This window comes from Scyliorhinus canicula, chromosome 18, assembly GCF_902713615.1.
Source record: "Scyliorhinus canicula chromosome 18, sScyCan1.1, whole genome shotgun sequence".
NCBI classification, from domain to species: domain Eukaryota; kingdom Metazoa; phylum Chordata; class Chondrichthyes; order Carcharhiniformes; family Scyliorhinidae; genus Scyliorhinus; species Scyliorhinus canicula.
This window is the reverse complement of record NC_052163.1, coordinates 28,489,093-28,508,264: the sequence shown is the minus strand read 5'-3', so window position 1 is coordinate 28,508,264 and position 19,172 is coordinate 28,489,093. Positions and strand designations below refer to the sequence as shown.

Here is a 19,172-nt window from a genome sequence, read left to right as displayed (position 1 = left end):
CATGGTTCACTAGATCTATTCGGAGATTAGAGGGCTGTTAGGTACAGGAAGAGGCCTTTCAGCCCGAGGCCTGTTCTCCCATTCAGTGAGATCATGGCTGATCTGTGGCCTAACTGCATATACTGGCCTTTGACCCACGTCCCTTTTAAAATCTCAGATTCAAAATTAACTGATCTAACATTGTCATTGGTGCAAGAGTTCCAAACCTCTACCACCCTGGGTGTGGAACTACTTCCTAACATCTCTCCTGAATGGTCTAGCCCTAATGTTTAGACCATGCCCCCTAGTTCTAGAATCTCTCAACAAGTGGAAATAGTTTATCTTTACCGTCTTTTCCTGTCAATATCTTGGGAAGACATTGATCAGATCATCCCTTAACCGTCTAAATTTGGGAGCAAACAGGCCTAATTTATATAATCTCTCCTCATAACGCAACCCCTGACGTCCAGGTATCATTCTTATAAACCTATGGAATGGGTCTATATTTAGTTTAGAAGAATGAGGGGTGATCTCATGTGTATACAATCCGTGTACGAAGCCATTTCCCCTGGTTGGCGGTGTAAAATAGGGGTTAACTCACACAATGGTGGGTCAGCCATTTAGGACTATGGGGCTGAGAAGTTTCTGATACGGGTTGAGAATCTTTAGAATTCTCCATTTCCAAAGGCCTGTGGACACTCAGTCACTAAACACATTTAAGATAGATAAGAGGTTTGGGAATTAGCGGATATTGATATAGGACAGGCATGTTGTGTTGATGTAGAAATTTAGCTACAATCCTAATGAATGGTATAAAGCTGGTTCAAGGTTGTTACTCCAGTTCCAATTTAAATAAATTCAACGTGTCCATTTTTAGTTTTATTATTATATTTTATATCAAACTTCAATTTGTAATGTTAAAGGAGAGAATATTTCAGCTGATATTTGAATATACTTTCAAAATTGGATCCAGTCAACCATGGTAATGTGCAAACAGATGGCAGTAACTAAATTAGCTCCTACCTCATATGAATGTAAAGTATTAGTACTATTTAACTGGAGTTTGCAGATTTATTGAATTTTGGTCATGTAACATGCAGGAAAAGGGTTTCCTCAATTTGGCAACACAAACTTACATACTAGAAAATTACTTAATATTTAGTAGAAAAAAATGCTGGAAATGCATATATCTATAAACATAGAGCTGGTTTCTGATCTTAATTCCCCTCCAGTAAATGTCCAAACAGCATTTTTAGAATGGAGCAATGATCAAAATTCAACAAGATTAAAATGAGTTATAAAACCTATCAATTTATAACCACTTCAAGTGTAATGCCAACTATTTTCATACAGAGAAAATGGTGCATTGTCAGAGATGCTCAATGTTAAATATTACACCAGGAACCAATTTATCCAATTCGGATTTATGAAAAATATACCAAGATCCTATTTGAAGAGCATGAGTGTTTTCTGGCTGTTGTGACCAATGTTTATCTCACCCAACAAATATTATCAGTCATTTCTCATTATGGTCAGTGTGGTGCACAAATCTGTCTGTAACAATTCCATGCAAGTAACTACACCATATTGAATGATGCACTTTGGGATGTCCTGGGGTCTCTATTTCTACTGCAAGTGCACGGTCAGCAGAGTTCTCTGCTGTTTGGGTGTGCTGAAATATCACAAGTCACAACAAAACTTTTGTAGTTTTTTTTTTAATTCAATAAAACCCGAACAACATCTAGGAGATTTCAGCTCCTCACTTCAGCTCTTTCACAGCCAGACCTGGTGGGAAAATAATTATAATTAGGATAATGCAGAGGCAACAGAACAGATCACAGAACACTACCCAAATAAACACCTACCAAGTTATGAGACGGAAGGAATAAGTTGAAGTTTCCTACTTTGCTGGGAGAAATTTGCATTTCAAATTGAAAACTCAGCTAGTCACCAATTCACATTTATATATAATGCCTTTCACTTCTGGCCCCAAAGCCTTTAATAGATAATTAGGTACTTTTAGTTTAACATCTGGCAGCAAATTCCACACAGTAAACTCTCAAACGAGATAAAAAACAGATAAAATGTTTTTTGGGGGAGTAGCATGGAAGGAAAAATTCTAACTCGGAAACCAGGTATGACTCCCTTCCTCTTCGAATAGTGCCATGGATCAACCCAACCGAGAGCAATGTTTTGTTTGATGTCATCTGAAAACAGGACCTCAAAACAGTGCAGAGCTTCCTCAGTGCTGCAAAGCATTGAACTACAGTCTGATCAACTCCAATTTGACAGATTACAGTAGTATCTCAAAGCAGTTGTTTGGAATTTGTAAGTTAAGAGATCTTCAACTTGACAACTGGTAAAGAAGCAGATTCCCAATGTCGACTGTGCCCAAATTACTTGGTATTTGGACTTTTTTTCTATATGCCAAGTGGACAGCAGCCAGCAGATGTACCTACTACTCTGCCAATGTTGTCTAATCCAGGGATTAAAACCAAATGTCAATGACATCAAGAACAATTTTGCTGGTCCTTCAGAACAGTTCGAACTATGCTTGGATCTCTGGTTTAAAGCCACAACCCACCTGGCTGTGGCGCAGTAAAAGATATGCGCAAAAATTCATTCAGCTCTGCAACTGTTAATATTGCCAATTGTAACAATTTTTGCTCTAGCACAATGTCTATAAAAAAATTAATTTGACCAGTGCCCACCAATTTGTACATTACATTCTGTAAATGTTTTACCTGGAGGCAGGGACTGTTTCAGTTTTTCAGCCTTTTCTTTATCTGTGATGACGAGCGTATATAGGTACCTGCTGCACCGCACTTTGAATTTTACATTGTCCTTGTTCTTCTTAATTTTCACAGCTATATAAAACAAAGAGATTGTCTCATATAAACAGACTACCAGAGCAAATCTTTATTGAAACATTCCAAATCACATTCCTGGCAAAGCAACTTTATGCCAATATAATTTCAAAACAGATGAACGACAACTCGAGAGAAGTGAGATCTCATAACCTGTCCAAAGCCACCAACGTTAAATTGATCAATGTTGGAATCAAGATAAATCCCTCATTACTAAAATTAACTTTTATCTTCACATCAAGACCATCAATAAAATGATCTCTGATCCAGGTAATTCAGTGCTCGGTGGAGACCATTAGACCAGCCACAATAGAAGGGCCAACCGGTCTGACTGGTGCTTCACTTTTTTTTAAACCAGTGAATGTAACTCCTGGATTATCTACATCAAGATAAAAATTTTGATCTTATCAGTCGGCTTCACTATTAGCTGGTTCACAAAATAAGTTGCACATGCTGCCATGAACTATTTGTACAGAGACAACACCCTCCTGTTTCCCTTACTCTCATGACAGGTTATTCAAATTCAAGAAACGAGACTGACTGGTTTATTAAGTGCTCTCCAGAATTGCAGGCATGCCTGGTTCAGATCAAATTGCACAAATGACCTGTCTCCTCCCCCCCCCCCCCCCCCCCCCCCCAAAAGGCTCTGGCAAACAGATACGTCTGCCAACATCTGCTCAACATTGCATAATCTTTCCTCCTTTTTTGGCATAGACCCACTTACTCCAGCACAAATTTAACCTGTACTAAGAACAGAACACCACTGCCACCGATTCAGAACCAAAGAAAGCATGATTGCAATAGGTGTTTTATGTTCCAACTAGTGCCTTCAACATCCAACTTTGAACATTAGTCGAAATACCACACTTGCCATGATCCAGCAAAATAATCAAAAGGTTAACTCATCTGTGCAAAGCCAATTCCTTCAAAATGCATGAACAGCGAGACTAAATTACACAACTGATGACAGTTGCCTCCCTCCACTGAATAGAGCATGCAAGTTTCCCCATCTGCCCTCAAGTGCAAAGTGCAGTATAAACCCAGTATAAAATCAAAGACTGAGTAATAGTTGCAAGGACAATACCGCACAAGTCAGTAAGATTAAAAACCAAGTATGACGATGTCAGGCTGCTGCTAAACACACATCTTTGAATTTTGGCACAAGCCTCCAGATGTTAGTCAGGAGGACATTGCAAGTTCGCCAGAGCTGGGTTTGCTGTTGTAGTTTCCAGTGCCTAGGTCAATGCCGGGTGATCCATTGGGTTTCTTTCATTTGTATTGACTGTTGTGGTTTGATATAACAGAGTGGTGTGCTAGGCCATTTCAGAGGGCATTTAAGAGTCAACCACATTGCCGTGGATCTGGAGTCACATGTAGGCCAAACCAGGTAAGGATGGTAGATTTCCTTCCATAAAAGCGATACTAGTGAACCAGCTGTTTTCTTAAAATGGCAATTGTTTCATGGTCATCAATCGACTTTTTAATTAGAGATATTTATTGGATTCAATTTCCACTACCCATCGTGGTGGGATTCAAACCCGGGTCCTGGAGTTATTACCTTGGGTTTTTGGATCACCAGTCCAGTGACAATACACTACCTCCCTTCCAGGGAGAATGACCACTTTGGATAGAGACGGTAACTGCACTCAATGGAAAACCAAGGGTATGCATATTAGGCCAACAGATAAATTCAAATCCTGCTGTCATTCACACAAATCACAAAGATTAGTACTGAGCCTTCTTGGTAAAAGTAGATTTTAGGAACGCAATATTAACATTCAGGCTGGAAAGTTCAACCTCGAGGCATTATTATCCCTACAACAATGTTAATTTATTTTTGTACATTAGGATGGAACTGCCAAATAAGCAGCAAAACCGTAAGCCTTAATGTACCTTAAGCCCAAACCTCAAAATACCGATCTCCTAGATTCCCTTCCTGATTTGAGAGACAAACAGGCAGATGAAGCACATGCTTATTCCTGTTTCTGTAACTGGTCTGGAACAGGTCACCATGAGGTTATAGCTAATGGGGCATCACTCCACATCAAGGAAGTCTGACCAAGAGACTCTCCTGCTCTTACTGCCCGTCATAAGCATATTGGAAGTATTCACAGGTTGGCCAAATCAACCCGTCGGACCACAATGAACACTTTCTGAGACCATCAAGTCCTCGAGCGAGACTTGCCTCTGGCTCAGAGGCAGGGATGCCAACCACTGCACCTCAAGAATTCCCAAAATTTTGTTTTGTGGAATTTCGTCCACCAAAAACTGGGCTGAAACTCTTCATTTTGGAATCATTTACCAGGAGGGCTGCTAATTCCGTTTACCAATGCTGGACTCCAACCTAGCTCCCAACATTCCAAAATCATAGCCACTGCAGCACAGGACATTCAGTCTATTGTGTCTATGCTGCTCTCTGCAGCAGCGACTCATTTAGTCCCATTTTGTCCTTCTATCTTCACCCCATTTGAATCTATATTCACACTTTCAAGGCAGTACATTCCAGATCCTCTATTTGATACACGAAAAGGTTTCTCCTGAAGTTGCCATTGCTTTTTTTGCCAATAATGTTAAATGGATGTCCTCTGATTCTTGACCCCACTGCCAATGGGAACAGTGCATCTTCATCTATTCGGTCTGCAATCTTCATTATTTTAGAGACATCAAATCTCTTCTCAACTGTCACTGCACCAAGAAGACCCCCCCCCCAAATCTATGTACCTGAAGCTCCTCAGCTACAAAACCATTTGGTTTTCCTATGTTCTGCCCAACCCCACTGCCCCCAGCCTCAATGGGTTGAGAGAGGGTCCGCCCAGAAGGAAGCGAAGCCCCTGGGACCTATAAAAGTCAGGTCCCAGGACTGATTCGTTCTTCTTGACCAGCCAGCCCTCCCAGCAGAACACCTTTGCAGTAGAAGAACCTTGAGAAGGAGGGGCCTGGTCAACAGCCACCATCAAGTAAGTGTCATACAACGCACGCTACGAGAGTACACTCCTGACCCCTTTAGTCCACACCGACTGGAAGCCTGCGGATCCAGGACAAAGCAAGAGGCCATTGTTCCCTGATCTGGCAGTTCCCTTATTCCAGATAAGTATTGGCCTATTAGTGGTAGGAATAACCTAGTCTTTTAGTTTTATATGCATAATTAGCAGACAACTGTATTATAATAAACGTGTCCTGTTTGAACTTACTAACTGGTGTATTGAGTTATTGGTCTGAACTTGAACCTGAATCTTGTGGCGGTATCTTAACGATACCTGGCGACTCTAGAGCTAAGCAATAAAACAGAGCCAAATTGAGTGTAAAGCACACTCAGCCAGAACGAGCAACAGTAGGGAAGGTGGTAAAAGAGGTGGAGGAGTAGCATTGTCAATCAAGGATAGTTTAACGGCTGCAGAAAGGCAGTTCGAAGGGGAACTGCCTCCTGAGGTAATATGGGCCGAAGTTAGAAATAGGAAAGGAGCAGTCACATTGTCAGGAGTTTTCTATAGGCCCCCAAATAGTAATAGAGATGTGGAGGAAGAAATTGCAAAACAGATTATGGATAGGTGTGGAGGTCTCAGGGTAGTTTTCATGGGTGACTTTAACTTTCCAAATATTGATTGGAACCTCTAACAGTCCAACAGTTCGGATGGGGCAGTTTTTGTAGTGTATGCAGGAGGGTTTCCTGACACAATATTGGGATAGTCCGACAAGAGGTGAGGCCATATTGGATTTGGTACTGGGTAATGAACCAGGCCAAGTGTTAGATATGTTTGTGGGAGCGCACTTTGGAGATAATTCGCTGTCTTTCACTATTGCAATGGAGGGGGATGGGGCCATACGGCAGGGCAAGGTTTACAATTGGGGGAGGGGTAATTACGATGCAATTAGGCAAGAATTAGGGAGCATAAGATGGGAACAGAAACTGTCAGGGAAAGGCACAAATGAAAAGTGGAGCTTGTTCAAGGAACAAATACTGCACTTTCTTGATAGGCATGTCCCTGTCAGGCAGGGAGAAAATGGCTGTGTGAGGGAACCATGCTTCACAAAAAAGAGGTTGAATGTCTTGTCAAGAGGAAAAAGGAAGAGTATGTAAGGATGAGAAAACAAGGTTCAGTTGGGTCGCTTGAGGGTTACAAGGAAGCAAGGAATGAGCTTAAAAAAAGGGCTTAGGAGAGCCAGGAGGGGGCATGAGAAGTCCTTGGCGGGTCGGATCAAGGAAAACCCCCAAGGCTTTTTACTCTTATGTGAGAAATAAAAGAATGACCAGGGTGAGGGTAGGGCTGGTCAAGGACAGTAGTGGGAACTTGTGCATGGAGTCAGAAGAAATTGGAGAGGCATTGAATGAATACTTTTCTTCAGGTGTTCACCAAGGAGGGGGGCCATGTTTTTGAGGATGAGTGTGAGATACAGGCGGGTAGGCTGGAGGAGGTAGGTGTTCTGAAGAAGGACGTATTAGCAATTTTGAAAAACCGGAGGGTCGACAAGTCCCCTGGGCCAGATGGGATATATCCAAGGATTCTTTGGGAGGCAAGGGATGAGATTGCCGAGCCTTTGATCTTTGGATCCTCACTATCCACGGGGATAGTGCCAGAGGACTGGAGAGTGGCGAATGTTGTTCCTCTGTTCAAGAAAGAGAATAGGAATGACCCTGGTAATTATAGGCCAGTTAGTCTTACTTTGGTGGTCGGTAAGTTAATGGAAAAGGTCCTGAAGGATAGGATTTATGACCATTTGGAAAGATGCAGCTTAATCCGGGATAGTCAACACAGATTCGTGAAGGGCAAGTCTTGCCTCACAAATTTGATTGAATTCTTTGAGGAGGTAACCAAAGTGTGTAGATGAAAGTAGAGCAGTTGATGTCGTATACATGGATTTTAGTAAGGCGTTTGATAAGGTTCCCCATGGTCGGCTCATCAAGAAAGTAAGGAGGTGTGGGATAGAGGGAAATTTGGCCAATTGGATAAGTAACTGGCTATCACATAGAAGACAGAGGGTGGTGGTGGATGGAAATTTTTCAGACTGGAGACCAGTTCCCAGCGGTGTACCACAGGGATCAGTGCTGGGTCCTCTGCTATTTGTGATTTTTATCAATGACTTGGAGGAGGGGGCTGAAGGGTGGGTCAGTAAATTTGCTGATGACACCAATATTGGTGGAGTAGTGGATGAGGTGGCGGGCTGTTGTAGGCTGCAAAGAGACATTGATAGGATGCAGAGCTGGGCCAAAAAATGGCAGATGGAGTTTAACCCTGATAAGTGAGAGGTGATTCATTTTGGTAGAAAAAATTTGAATGCGGATTACAGGGTCAACGGCAGGGTTCTGAAGAATGTGGAGCAACAGTGAGATCTTGGGGTTCATGACCACAGATCTCTGAAGGTTGCCACTCAAGTGGATAGAGCCGTGAAGGCGACTTATAGTGTGTTAGTGTTTATTAACAGGGGGCTTGAATTTAAGAACTGCGGGGTTATGCTGCAACTATACAGTGAGACCACATTTGGAGTATTGCGTGCAGTTCTGGTCATCTCATTATAGTATGGATGTGGAAGCATTGGAAAGGGTGCAAAGGAGATTTACCAGGATGCTGCCTGGTTTGCAGGATAGGTCTTATGAGGAAAGGTTGAGGGAGCTAGGGCTTTTCTCTTTGGAGTGGAGGAGGCGACTTAATAGAGGTTTATAAGATGATAAGGGGGATAGATAGAGTGGACGTTCAGCGACGTTTTCCTCAGGTGGATGTAGCTGTTAAAAGGGGGCATAACTACAAGATTCGGGGGTAGGACATATAGGAGGGATATCCGAGGTAGGTTCTTTACTCAGAGAGTGGTTAGGGTGTGGAGTCGAGTCGGACACTTTAGGAACTTCCAAGCGATTATTAGATAGGCACATGGAGCACATCAGAATGACAGGGAGTGGGCTAGCTTGATCTTGGTTTTGGACAATGCTCGGCACAACATCGAGGGCCGAAGGGCCCGTTCTGTGCTATGAAACTGGAGCTGGCTGCCATTTGGTGCCTCTGGACTGCAGCATTTTGTAGCCCCTCATTTAAAATAATATTCTGCCTTTCTAATTCTTCCCATTAAGCAGACAATCTCACATTTTACTCCATCTACCAAATTTTGAACATTCAATTAACCTATATTCCTTCGCCGGCTCTTGGGGGTCCTCTCCACAACTGGTTTTCCAATCTTTGTATTGTCAGGAATATTTTGCAGTACGCAGGTACCCGGGTTGTCCTTGTACATGATTCACAAAATGTTACCATGCTGCGTACGTACAGCAAGTAATTAGGACGGCAACTGGAATGCTGGCATTTATTGCAAGGAGAATGGCATATAAAAGTAGGTAAGTCTTGTCAGACCTAGTGAGCTCATACCTCTGTAGGTGCTGTACAGGGTCTCCTTGATTAAGAAAGGATATGATCGCATTGGAGGCAGTTCAGAAAAGGTTCACTCGGCTGATTGTCTTCGGAGACGAGACGATACACTTCGCCCCTTCATCCAAGTACAATGGGCCGAATTCGCCACAGCCAGATGCCGAAATCGGGATCGACGATCTAAGATGGCCACCCGCAAAGGACCATGGGAATTATGGCCAACCCAGGACTCAGACAGATACAGAGCCTATGTGTATCTGAAACACAGGTAACCAGGCCTGATTCAAACCCCCCGCTCGTTTGCATTTTCATGGCCCATTTTCCCAGGACAATAGAATTCCAATCAAGCAACCGGTACAACCAGACTGATAGGCGCCACTCCCTTTACTCAAAGCCCAACTGTCAAGGGGATAAGAGAGCACAGCCATGTGTTGTCTCTCTTTTGGATCCAGTCTATGCCATCCCAATTGCAGCAGGAACAGCCAGCCAAGTTCAAGACCAACGATCGCTACCTGACGGATGAGTCCAGCAGACAGAGCCGCTTTCTTCGAACCAGCCAAATGAAATCCAGATAAAGGCCTTACCCATTTGCACAGTGCTGGTCGCCCTGAAGTTAAATATAGGTTATTGCAGCTGATAAGTGTAGTTTAACTCGTAGTAGATATTGTATTTGCATGTCGAAATAACTCTTGTGTATGTAAATAAACCATATTTTGAACTAACTAACTAGTTGTGTGGTCATTTGATCGATACAAGGGAAGGCTTGTGGTGCAGCAACATTATCATTAATATTAGCAACAGTATTGGCGACGCTATTGGGATTGAAAACGGACAACAATGCACTGCATGCAGTCACAATGCCGTTGGTGTGTCAGCCAGCCAGCCCACCCACAATGCTCCGGGTTCCCGACAGCGCGGGCCACATGTGGTTCTAGTGGTCGAGAACCTGGCATACCAGCTGCGGACAGTAGCGCCGCTACAATCTGCCGGGGTCCATGCCGCTGGCTGGGGGCTTCTGCCAGGGCGGGGTGGCCTATGGGGTCAGGTACGCGGTCCAGCACAATATTTTCCGACGCGAATTGAGAATGCCACTCAATATATTTGGCATGTTTGCCTTTTTGTGACATTCACCACTTAAGTTACAACTTATTCCAATTATAAATTACAAATGTACAAAATTCACTTACATTTTGCATCCTTTCTTCTAGCTGTTAACAAGAAGTCTTTGATTTCTGCAATCATCCGAGGCTGTTTGAATACAAGTTGGAAAATGAATATTAGGTGGTGCTTTTTGTGAATGGATTTAAAACTACTAGTTAGTTGCCAAAAATAAATTGTAGACACCTTACACAGCGCAGATGTTAATTCTCCAAGAGGCACATTCTCTCCTGGGAGAACGGAATTGTATTCCAATGGAATCATTGTATTACCTGACCAGCCGACTTAATATTGATGCACAATCTAGAGTTTTTGTTTGGAGTCAGACAATTATGTGAGTAAATGGATAATCACACAACGGTTAAAAGGACTACCGAAAACTAAAACAGGATAGATTCCTACAAAAGGGCCATTAGACAGCCTGCGTGTGGCAAACATTTTCCTAGTTTTTACACTAAAAAATGTCAAGATTGGTGGACATCAGTCGTGGGTAATCTACAGCAGAGGCTACATGTGGCCCATCAGGGTTCTGACTGCGGCCCATGAGATATTTTGTTGACCGTTGTCCATACGCAGAGCTGCCACATTCTGCTGATTACCATCCGCATAGCTTTTTTCCTACCGATATGACTGAAGCAATTCACATGTAAAGCAAGGGGAAGTGAGGTGTATGCTGAATGCACACAACATGGACTGCGAGAGCCTCAGCATCCAAGTGTAATATTTTTGTTTTTACCAATTAAATTAACGATTAAACATTTTCTATTAACCTATGAAATATTCAGCGTGTATTAAACGTATTCAATCCTAATCAAGGGTCATTGTTAAGGGCAGCACGGTGGCCTAGTGGTTAGCACAACCGCCTCACGGCGCTGAGGTCCCAGGTTCGATCCCGGCTCTGGGTCACTGTCCGTGTGGAGTTTGCACATTCTCCCCGTGTCTGTATGGGTTTCGCCCCCACAACCCAAAAAAAATGTGCAGAGTAGGTGGATTGGCCACGCTAAACTGCCCCTTAATTGGAAAAAATAATTGGGTAATCTAAATTTATATTAAAAAAAGGATCATTGTTAGTGACCATGCCAGATTTCAATCTCATGGCCCACTGAGATGAAGGAGGCCACTCATGCGGCCCAATCACTAGCCTAGGTTGACCGTCACTGGTCTACATCATTATAGGCAACTGAACCACTTCCAAGCAATAATTTGTATTCATGTAGTACTTATAACAAAGCACCGCACGGCACATCACAGAAGCATAATTAGACAAATGCCAACAAGCCAAAGAAAGCACTATTAATTCTGGTGACAAAGTTTAATTAAAGTGCATGTTAAATAGAAAGTGGGGAATAGGGAGATGGAGCCTCATATTTAGAGGGAATTTCAGAGCCTCAGACGAGACAGCTGAAGGCATGGCTGGGAAAAGTTGGCCAAAAAGGTGCTGGGAGTGTATCTCACACTGGAGTTGAAGGAGTGCAGAGTTCTGGAGGGTTAGAGGTGACACCGACAAAAGCCCAATGGTTGGATTTAAACACGAAGATAGGATTTAAACAAAAAAGGTAGCTTTGGTGGACCAAAGAGAGGCTAGTATAGATCAGCAAACATGAGGTGAACAGCAAGTTTGCGCATTCTTCACATTTATGGAGGGTGGAAGATGGTCAGCCTATTAAGTCAGCATTCTACATTCCGTAAGTGAGGTGCAGGACTACGGTGAAAGATGAAGAGGACTGGTAGGCGAAGGATGGTGACAAATTTGAGCACAGTAAGAAGTCTTACAACACCAGGTTAAAGTCCAACAGGTTTGTTTCAAATACTAGCTTTCGGAGCACTGCTCCTTCCTCAGGTCAAGGCAACTGGAAGAATGGTGCGAGGATCCAAAACCAGCATGGCTGGGTAAGGGGCTGTTATTAAAATGCCTGACACCAGGTTTCTGAAACAATTGTTCTAATCAAGAACTTCTTGATGGCAAGAGACTGCCAGGAGAGCAGAGGAAATGTTTTAGGGATGTTCTCAAAATATCCCTGCACAAATCCAACATCCTCACTATTCACAGCAATCCCTGGCCCACAACCACCCAAAATTGTGGAGAATTTGAAAAGGCAGCAAGCAACAAAGGACCTAATTAAATGGTAGCAATTCTGCAATGCTAACACATCTAGTCAGGAATGGTGATGTGCAATTAAACAGCTAACATGACCAGCCGAAACATTACTGACTGTGGAGCAGTCTGATCACAAATCGCAATGCAGATTAGCTTGCAGCCAGTCAAGGGAATGATCACCTAGCTCCAGTTCAAACATAAAGTATTCTTTATCATCACAAGTAGGCTTACATTAACACTGCAATGAAGTTACTGTAAAAAAAAAACCCATGTCGCCACATTCCGGCGCCTGGTAGGTACACAAAGGGAGAATTCAGATAGTCGAAATTACCGAACAGAACGTCTTTCGGAACTTGAGAGAGGAAACCAGAGTGCCCGGAGGAAACTGACAGACAGTGACCCAAGCCAGGAATCGAACCTGGGACCCTGGAGCTGTGAAGCAATGGTGCTAACCACTGTGGTATTCTGTTGCCCCACATGGACAAGAGCTGAATTTCATAGGTGAGTGCGAGTGGCCTTAAGGGAACATTTGACATACTATGGCATCAAGCAGCCCTACTCAAATTGAAGCCAAAGAGAACTGGGCTTGGGAATTGGCATTGACTGGAATCATTTTTTTAAATTAAAATTTAGAGTACCCAATTATTATTTTTCCCCCCAATTGAAGGGGCAATTTAGCGTGGCCAATCCACCTAACCTGCACATCTTTGGGTTGTGGGGATGAAACCCACACAGACACGGGAGAATGTGCAAACTCCACGAGGGCAGTCACCCAGGACTGGCTGGAATCATACCCAATACAAAAGGAAGATGGTTGTAAGCCCATCCACCTTCAGTTGCATTCTTTCCTCCTTCATAAAGGTAATAAAATGGGGATCTCACCAGTGACTGTAGCTAAACACAAGCTATTGACAATCCTCAGAAAATTGATATTAGACAAGAAGCATGACAATACAGCAAAAAGATGAAGAGCTGTTGGGGAGAGCTGGAGGTTGCCAGCGAACATGCAAGCCGACATGACAGGTCTTTGAAAGATGTCGTCTAGGAGAACATAGATGTGAAACGTGAAGGCCAAGCACAGATTGTTGGGGGATTCCAGAGGAAACTTCAGGTTCCAGGAGCATTCAAACCATTTCACGTGAAGCATCAAATTTGGAGCAACTGGAAGTAGATACTCAACAAGCTTTTTCAAGGGTTAGCCATTGCAGAACATCGAAGTAAGACAAGGGCAAATGTAAACTTTCTAAAATAGACACGTACACCAAATACAAACAAAAATAACAAATTAACACGTTAGATGGGGCCACCTTCACACAAGCCAGTTTCATTCAATACTCCTTCGGTTCTCAACAGGAAAGTGGGACTTCTGCAGCTGCGACGGGGGGGGGGGGGGCTTGGAGGGATGGGGGGGGGCTTGGAGGGATGGGGGGGGGGGCTTGGAGGGATGGGGGGGGGGCTTGGAGGGATGGGGGGGGGCTTGGAGGGATTGGGGGGGGGGCTTGGAGGGATTGGGGGGGGGGGGGCTTGGAGGGATTGGGGGGGCTTGGAGGGATTGGGGGGGGCTTGGAGGGATTGGGGGGGGGGCTTGGAGGGATTGGGGGGGGGCTTGGAGGGATTGGGGGGGGGCTTGGAGGGATTGGGGGGGGGGCTTGGAGGGATTGGGGGGGGGGCTTGGAGGGATTGGGGGGGGGGCTTGGAGGGATTGGGGGGGGGGCTTGGAGGGATGGGGGGGGCTTGGAGGGATTGGGGGGGGGGGGCTTGGAGGGATTGGGGGGGGCTTGGAGGGATTGGGGGGGGGGCTTGGAGGGATGGGGGGGGCTTGGAGGGATTGGGGGGGGCTTGGAGGGATTGGGGGGGGGCTTGGAGGGATTGGGGGGGGGGCTTGGAGGGATGGGGGGGGGCCTTGGAGGGATCGGGGGGGGGGCTGGAGGGATTGGGGGGGGGGGGGGGGAAGTGGGCGAAGTATGTGTTCTTTCGAAGGGCCGGCGCAGACTCTGTGGGCCGAATGGCCTGGAGTGGACCTGCTCCCAAGCCCAGACTCCCATCGAGGTTTTCAGCAGGATTTTAAACAGGTTACATTTAGAACAACGTCCTTCCCCGCCCCCACCCAGACTTACCATGGCTGCGAGGAGTCTAGCGGCTGGGGGATACAAACCGCACTCTGCAAAACACAAAATCAAAATCAACGGGTCAGCACAGCAACCGCTTTCAATATAAAACTTTCCGCACTGGGGATCGGCTCCATTCGGTCAAAGATGGGCTGCTCAACCCTTCGCGCCCGGTCTGAGCTCAGTTACAACCCGATTCCGCGCGATTTGAGTAAGGATGGAGGGAGATGGGGAAGTCTGCCGCGCCGACTCCATTACCTGAGGCTCAGCTGCTCAACCAGAAAGAGATCAGACCCGGCAACATCCGGGGATTAAACTGCCTACGGAAGCTGCGCAGGGACAAAACACACCCAACCACCCCCCAACTGAAAAAAGTCGAAACGGAAAGCAACTTGGGAACAAACATGAAGTTGCGCATCCCTTATAATTGATAGAGAGAGAAAACACAAGCCAACCCACGGATTCCAACACAAGGCCAGCCCTGACTTCATGAGAAAGCAAGTAGTTCATAGAATATACTATGCAGAAGGAGGGTATTTGGCCCATCGAGTCTGCACCAGCCCTTGGAAAGAGCACCCCACTCAAACCCACACCTCCACCCCATCCCCGAACCCCACCCAACCTTTTGGACACTAAGGGACAATTTAGCGTGGCCAATCCACCTAACCTGCACATCTTTGGACTGTGAGAGGAAAGCGGAGAACCCGGAGGAAACCCACGCAGACATGAGGAGAAAGTGCAAACTCCACACAGTCACCGTCCGGGCTGGAATTGAACCCGGGTGCCTGGAGCTGTGAGGTAGCAATGCTAACCAGTGTGCCACCCGACTTTGTAATTTCAACTTCAGTTCTTGGCACAAATCACTCACTTGTTTTTGAGGGGGAAATTAAGCACGTGAAACGTGTGGAGAGGTGAAAGGTGTGGAGAGGAAATCCTCATATCTAAAACACAACTTAATGCATTTCTGGAACGTCCAAGGGAATGCCCTTCGCTGAACATTTTAGACCTTTTACTTTTAAAATGGTGCATTGGGAATTTCTATATTTTAAATCTGTTTTGGTCTTAAAATTAAACCACGAGAGTGAAATTTAGATTTTCAACTGGACTGCTCAGGCCACAGCCACATTGAAATACCATAAGCCATTTCTAGAGTTGCCGACTGTGATTAAATGTATTCCTGGAGGCTTCACGTGACTTCCCCCTCACGCTTCTACCATTCTTTGTCCAACACATCCACCCTTGTAACATATTGCCTTCCTAGGATAAAATGGTAAAAAGAAAGAAAAATGCTGAATACCTGATGCTCGATCAATGACTCCAGAAGCGAGATTGGATGACAATTGAAGGCTTTATTGGACTAGATGTTTCCCTCAGCAGCGCAGGTACAGAATGCAGCTGCTAGGGAGACACAGGCTCTTATACTCCACCTTACTGGGTGGAACCAGCAGGCAGGCTTCACCAATGATATTGCTCTCTCAGGTATCTCCCACACCAGTGGTCTTACAGCATCAACCTGGGTACCGTAATACCGACTACCACATTCACCCCCTGTTAAAAAAAAAGAGAGTCCGGCGGGGGGTGGTGGTCTTGCGTTATACAGTGGTAGAGGTTGAGGTTGAGGTTATGGTGGTACCCGGTATACATTAGTACAGTGTTTTGCCTCATTACATGTTGCAACTATTTACAGTATTTATTTACATTCAAAATGAAGCAATTAGTCGATCGGGGGCCCTGGTCATCCTCTGTGAACGTCGCAGTTTCTGCGGTGATGCAGGCGCCGGCTCGGGCATCCGTGGCTCCGGGAGCGTGACTTTGGCTTCTTTGGCAGCTTAATCACCCTCGAGATGGGACCGGTGGGAGGACCGATCCACCTGGGAAGGGGGCGGCTGTGGGGTGCACAGGTGGGTGGGAGGGTGGGGTGTGGGTGGGGATCCAGTGGCCGCCAGTTCCCTAAGGGAGACCTTATCCTGTCTGCCATCGGGGTACACCACATAGGCATACTGAGGGTTAGCGTGAAGGAGGTGGACCCTCTCGACCAATGGGTCCAACTTGTGCACCCGCACGTGTTTGCGGAGCAGGATGGGTCCAGGAGCTGCCAGCCAGGTTGGGAGTGAGGTCCCGGAGGACCTCCGAGGGAAGACAAGGAGACGTTCATGAGGTGTTTGGTTGGTCGTGGTACACAGCAGTGATCGGATGGAGTGGAGAGCATCAGGAAGGACCTCCTGCCAGCGGGAGACTGGGAGATACCTGGACCGTAGGGCCAGTAGGGCGGTCTTCCAGACAGTTCCGTTCTTCCTCTCTACCTGTCCGTTTCCCCGGGGGTTGTAACTGGTCATCCTGCTCGAGGCAATGCCCTTGCTGAGCAGGAATTGGCGCAGTTTGTCGTTCATAAAGGAGGACCCCCTATCGCTGTGTATGTAGGCGGGGAAACCGAACAGTGTAAAGATATTGTGGAGGGCTTTTATGATGGTGGCTACGGTCATGTCGGGACAGGTGATGGCGAATAGGAACTGGGAGCACTCGTCAATCACGTTCAGGAAGTACGTGTTGCAGTCGGTGGAGGGGAGGGGCCCTATGAAGTCTATACTGAGGCATTCAAAGGGACGGGAAGCCTTTATCAGGTGCACCAGTAGAAGTGCGGATCGCACTCCGTGCAGATTTGGCAGTTCCCGATGGCAGTCCTGACCTCCTCGATGGAGTAGGGTAGGTTGTGGGTCTTGATGAAATGGAAGAATCGAGTGACCCCCGGGTGGCAGAGGTCCTCGTGGAGGGCTCGGAGTTGGTCCACTTGTGCATTGGCACATGTGCCCCGGGATAGGGCATCAGGAGGCTCGTTTAGATTCGATACAAGACGATACAAGATCTCATAGTTGTAGGTGGAGAGCTCGATCCTCCACCGTAAGATCTTATCGTTCTTTATCTTGCCCCGCTGTGCGTTATCGAATATGAAAGCAACCGACCGTTGGTCAGTGAGGAGAGTGAATCTCCTGCCGGCCAGGTAATACCTCCAGTGCCGCACAGCTTCTACTATGGCCTGGACCTCCTTTTCAACTGAGGAGTGGCAGATTTCTGAAGCGTGGAGGGTGCGTGAGAAGGCTGCCACTAGTCTGCCCGCTTGGTTGAAGGTGGCCGCCAGTGCTACGTCAGACGCGTCACTCTCGACTTGGGAGGGAAGGGATTAATCGATTGCGTGCATCGTGGCCTTTGCAATGTCCGCTTTGATGCAGCTGTAGGCCTGGCGGGCCTCTGCCGACAGGGGAAAAACTGTGGACTGAATTAGTGGTCGGGCCTTGTCTGCATAGTTGGGGACCCACTGGGCATAATATGAAAAAAATCCCAGGCAGAGTTTCAGGGCCTTGGAGCAGTGTGGGAGGGGAAATTCAATGAGGAGGCGAATTCGTTCGGGATCTGGGCTTATAACACCATCATGCACTACATTGCCGAGGATAGCTACACGGTGGGTGCTGAACACACATTTGTCCTTGTTGTATAGGTTAAGTTAAGGATTTTTGCGGTATGGAGAAATTTACGCAGGTTGGTGTCGTGGTCCTGCTGGTCATGGCCGCAGATGGGTGACGTTATCGAGGTACGGAAACGTGGCCCGCAAACCGTACCGGTCAACCATTCTGTCCATCTCCCGTTGGAAGACCGAGACTCCATTTGTGACACCGAAGGGAACCCTTAGGAAGTGGTAGAGCCGCCCATCTGCTTCAAATGCAGTGTACTTGCGGTCGTCCAGGCGGATGGGGAGCTGATGGTAGCGGATTTTAGATCCACCGTGGAAAAGACCTTGTATTGTGCAATCTGATTGACCAAATCAGATATGCGGGGGAGAGGATACGCGTCGAGCTGCATATACCTGTTGATGGTTTGACTATAATCAATGACCATCATGCTTCTCCCCGGTCTTTACAACTACTACTTGAGCTCTCCAGGGGCTGTTGCTAGCCTCGATAATACCTTCCTTCAGTAACCGCTGGACTGCCGACCTAATGAAGGTCCGGTCCTGGGCACTGTACCGTCTGCTCCTATGGCGACGGGTTTGCAATCCGGGGTGAGGTTCTCAAAAAGGAAAGGCGGCTCGACCTTGAGGGTTGCGAGGCTGCAGACAGTGAGGGAGGGTATAGGGCCGCCGAATTTAAAAGTTAAACTTTGGAGGTTACATTGGAAATCTAACCCTAGGAGCGTGGCAGCGCAGAGGTGAGGGAGGACGTAGAGGTGGAAATTTTTTAATTCCCTTCCTTGGATTGTGAGGTTCGCTACGCAGAACCCTTTGATCTCTACAGAGTCAGACCCGGAGGCCAGGGAGATTCGTTGATTAACTGGGTGGATGGGAAGAGAACAGCACCTTACCGTGTTGGGGTGTATGAAGCTCTCTGTGCTCCCGGAGTCGATCAGGCAGGAAGATTTATGCCCATTGATGAGCACGATCGTCATCGAGGTCGAGAGCGTTCGGGGTCGAGACTGGTCCAGGGTCACCGAGGCAAGTCGTGGCAAAAGCTGGAGGTTTTCTTCGGGCAATGTGTGGTCATCCAAATTGGGGTCCTGAGACTCCAGCCAAGATGGCGATGCCCACCAAGGATATTGCTGTCTCAGGTACCTCCCACAC

General features: G+C 46.3%; 1 protein-coding gene across 1 annotated transcript; it reads right to left on the bottom strand.

Moving 5' to 3' along the window:
* Window positions 1-1,678: 1,678 nt before the first annotated feature.
* rpl38 (ribosomal protein L38) lies at window positions 1,679-14,946 on the bottom strand. The gene is made up of 5 exons (XM_038777119.1): window positions 14,822-14,946; window positions 14,573-14,616; window positions 10,387-10,447; window positions 2,724-2,846; window positions 1,679-1,764 (listed from the first exon to the last, which is right to left on the bottom strand). The coding sequence occupies exons 2-5, from the start codon at window positions 14,573-14,575 to the stop codon at window positions 1,739-1,741; spliced, it is 213 nt and encodes a 70-aa protein (XP_038633047.1). The 5' UTR covers window positions 14,576-14,616; window positions 14,822-14,946; the 3' UTR covers window positions 1,679-1,738.
* Between the last annotated feature and the right edge of the window lie 4,226 nt (window positions 14,947-19,172).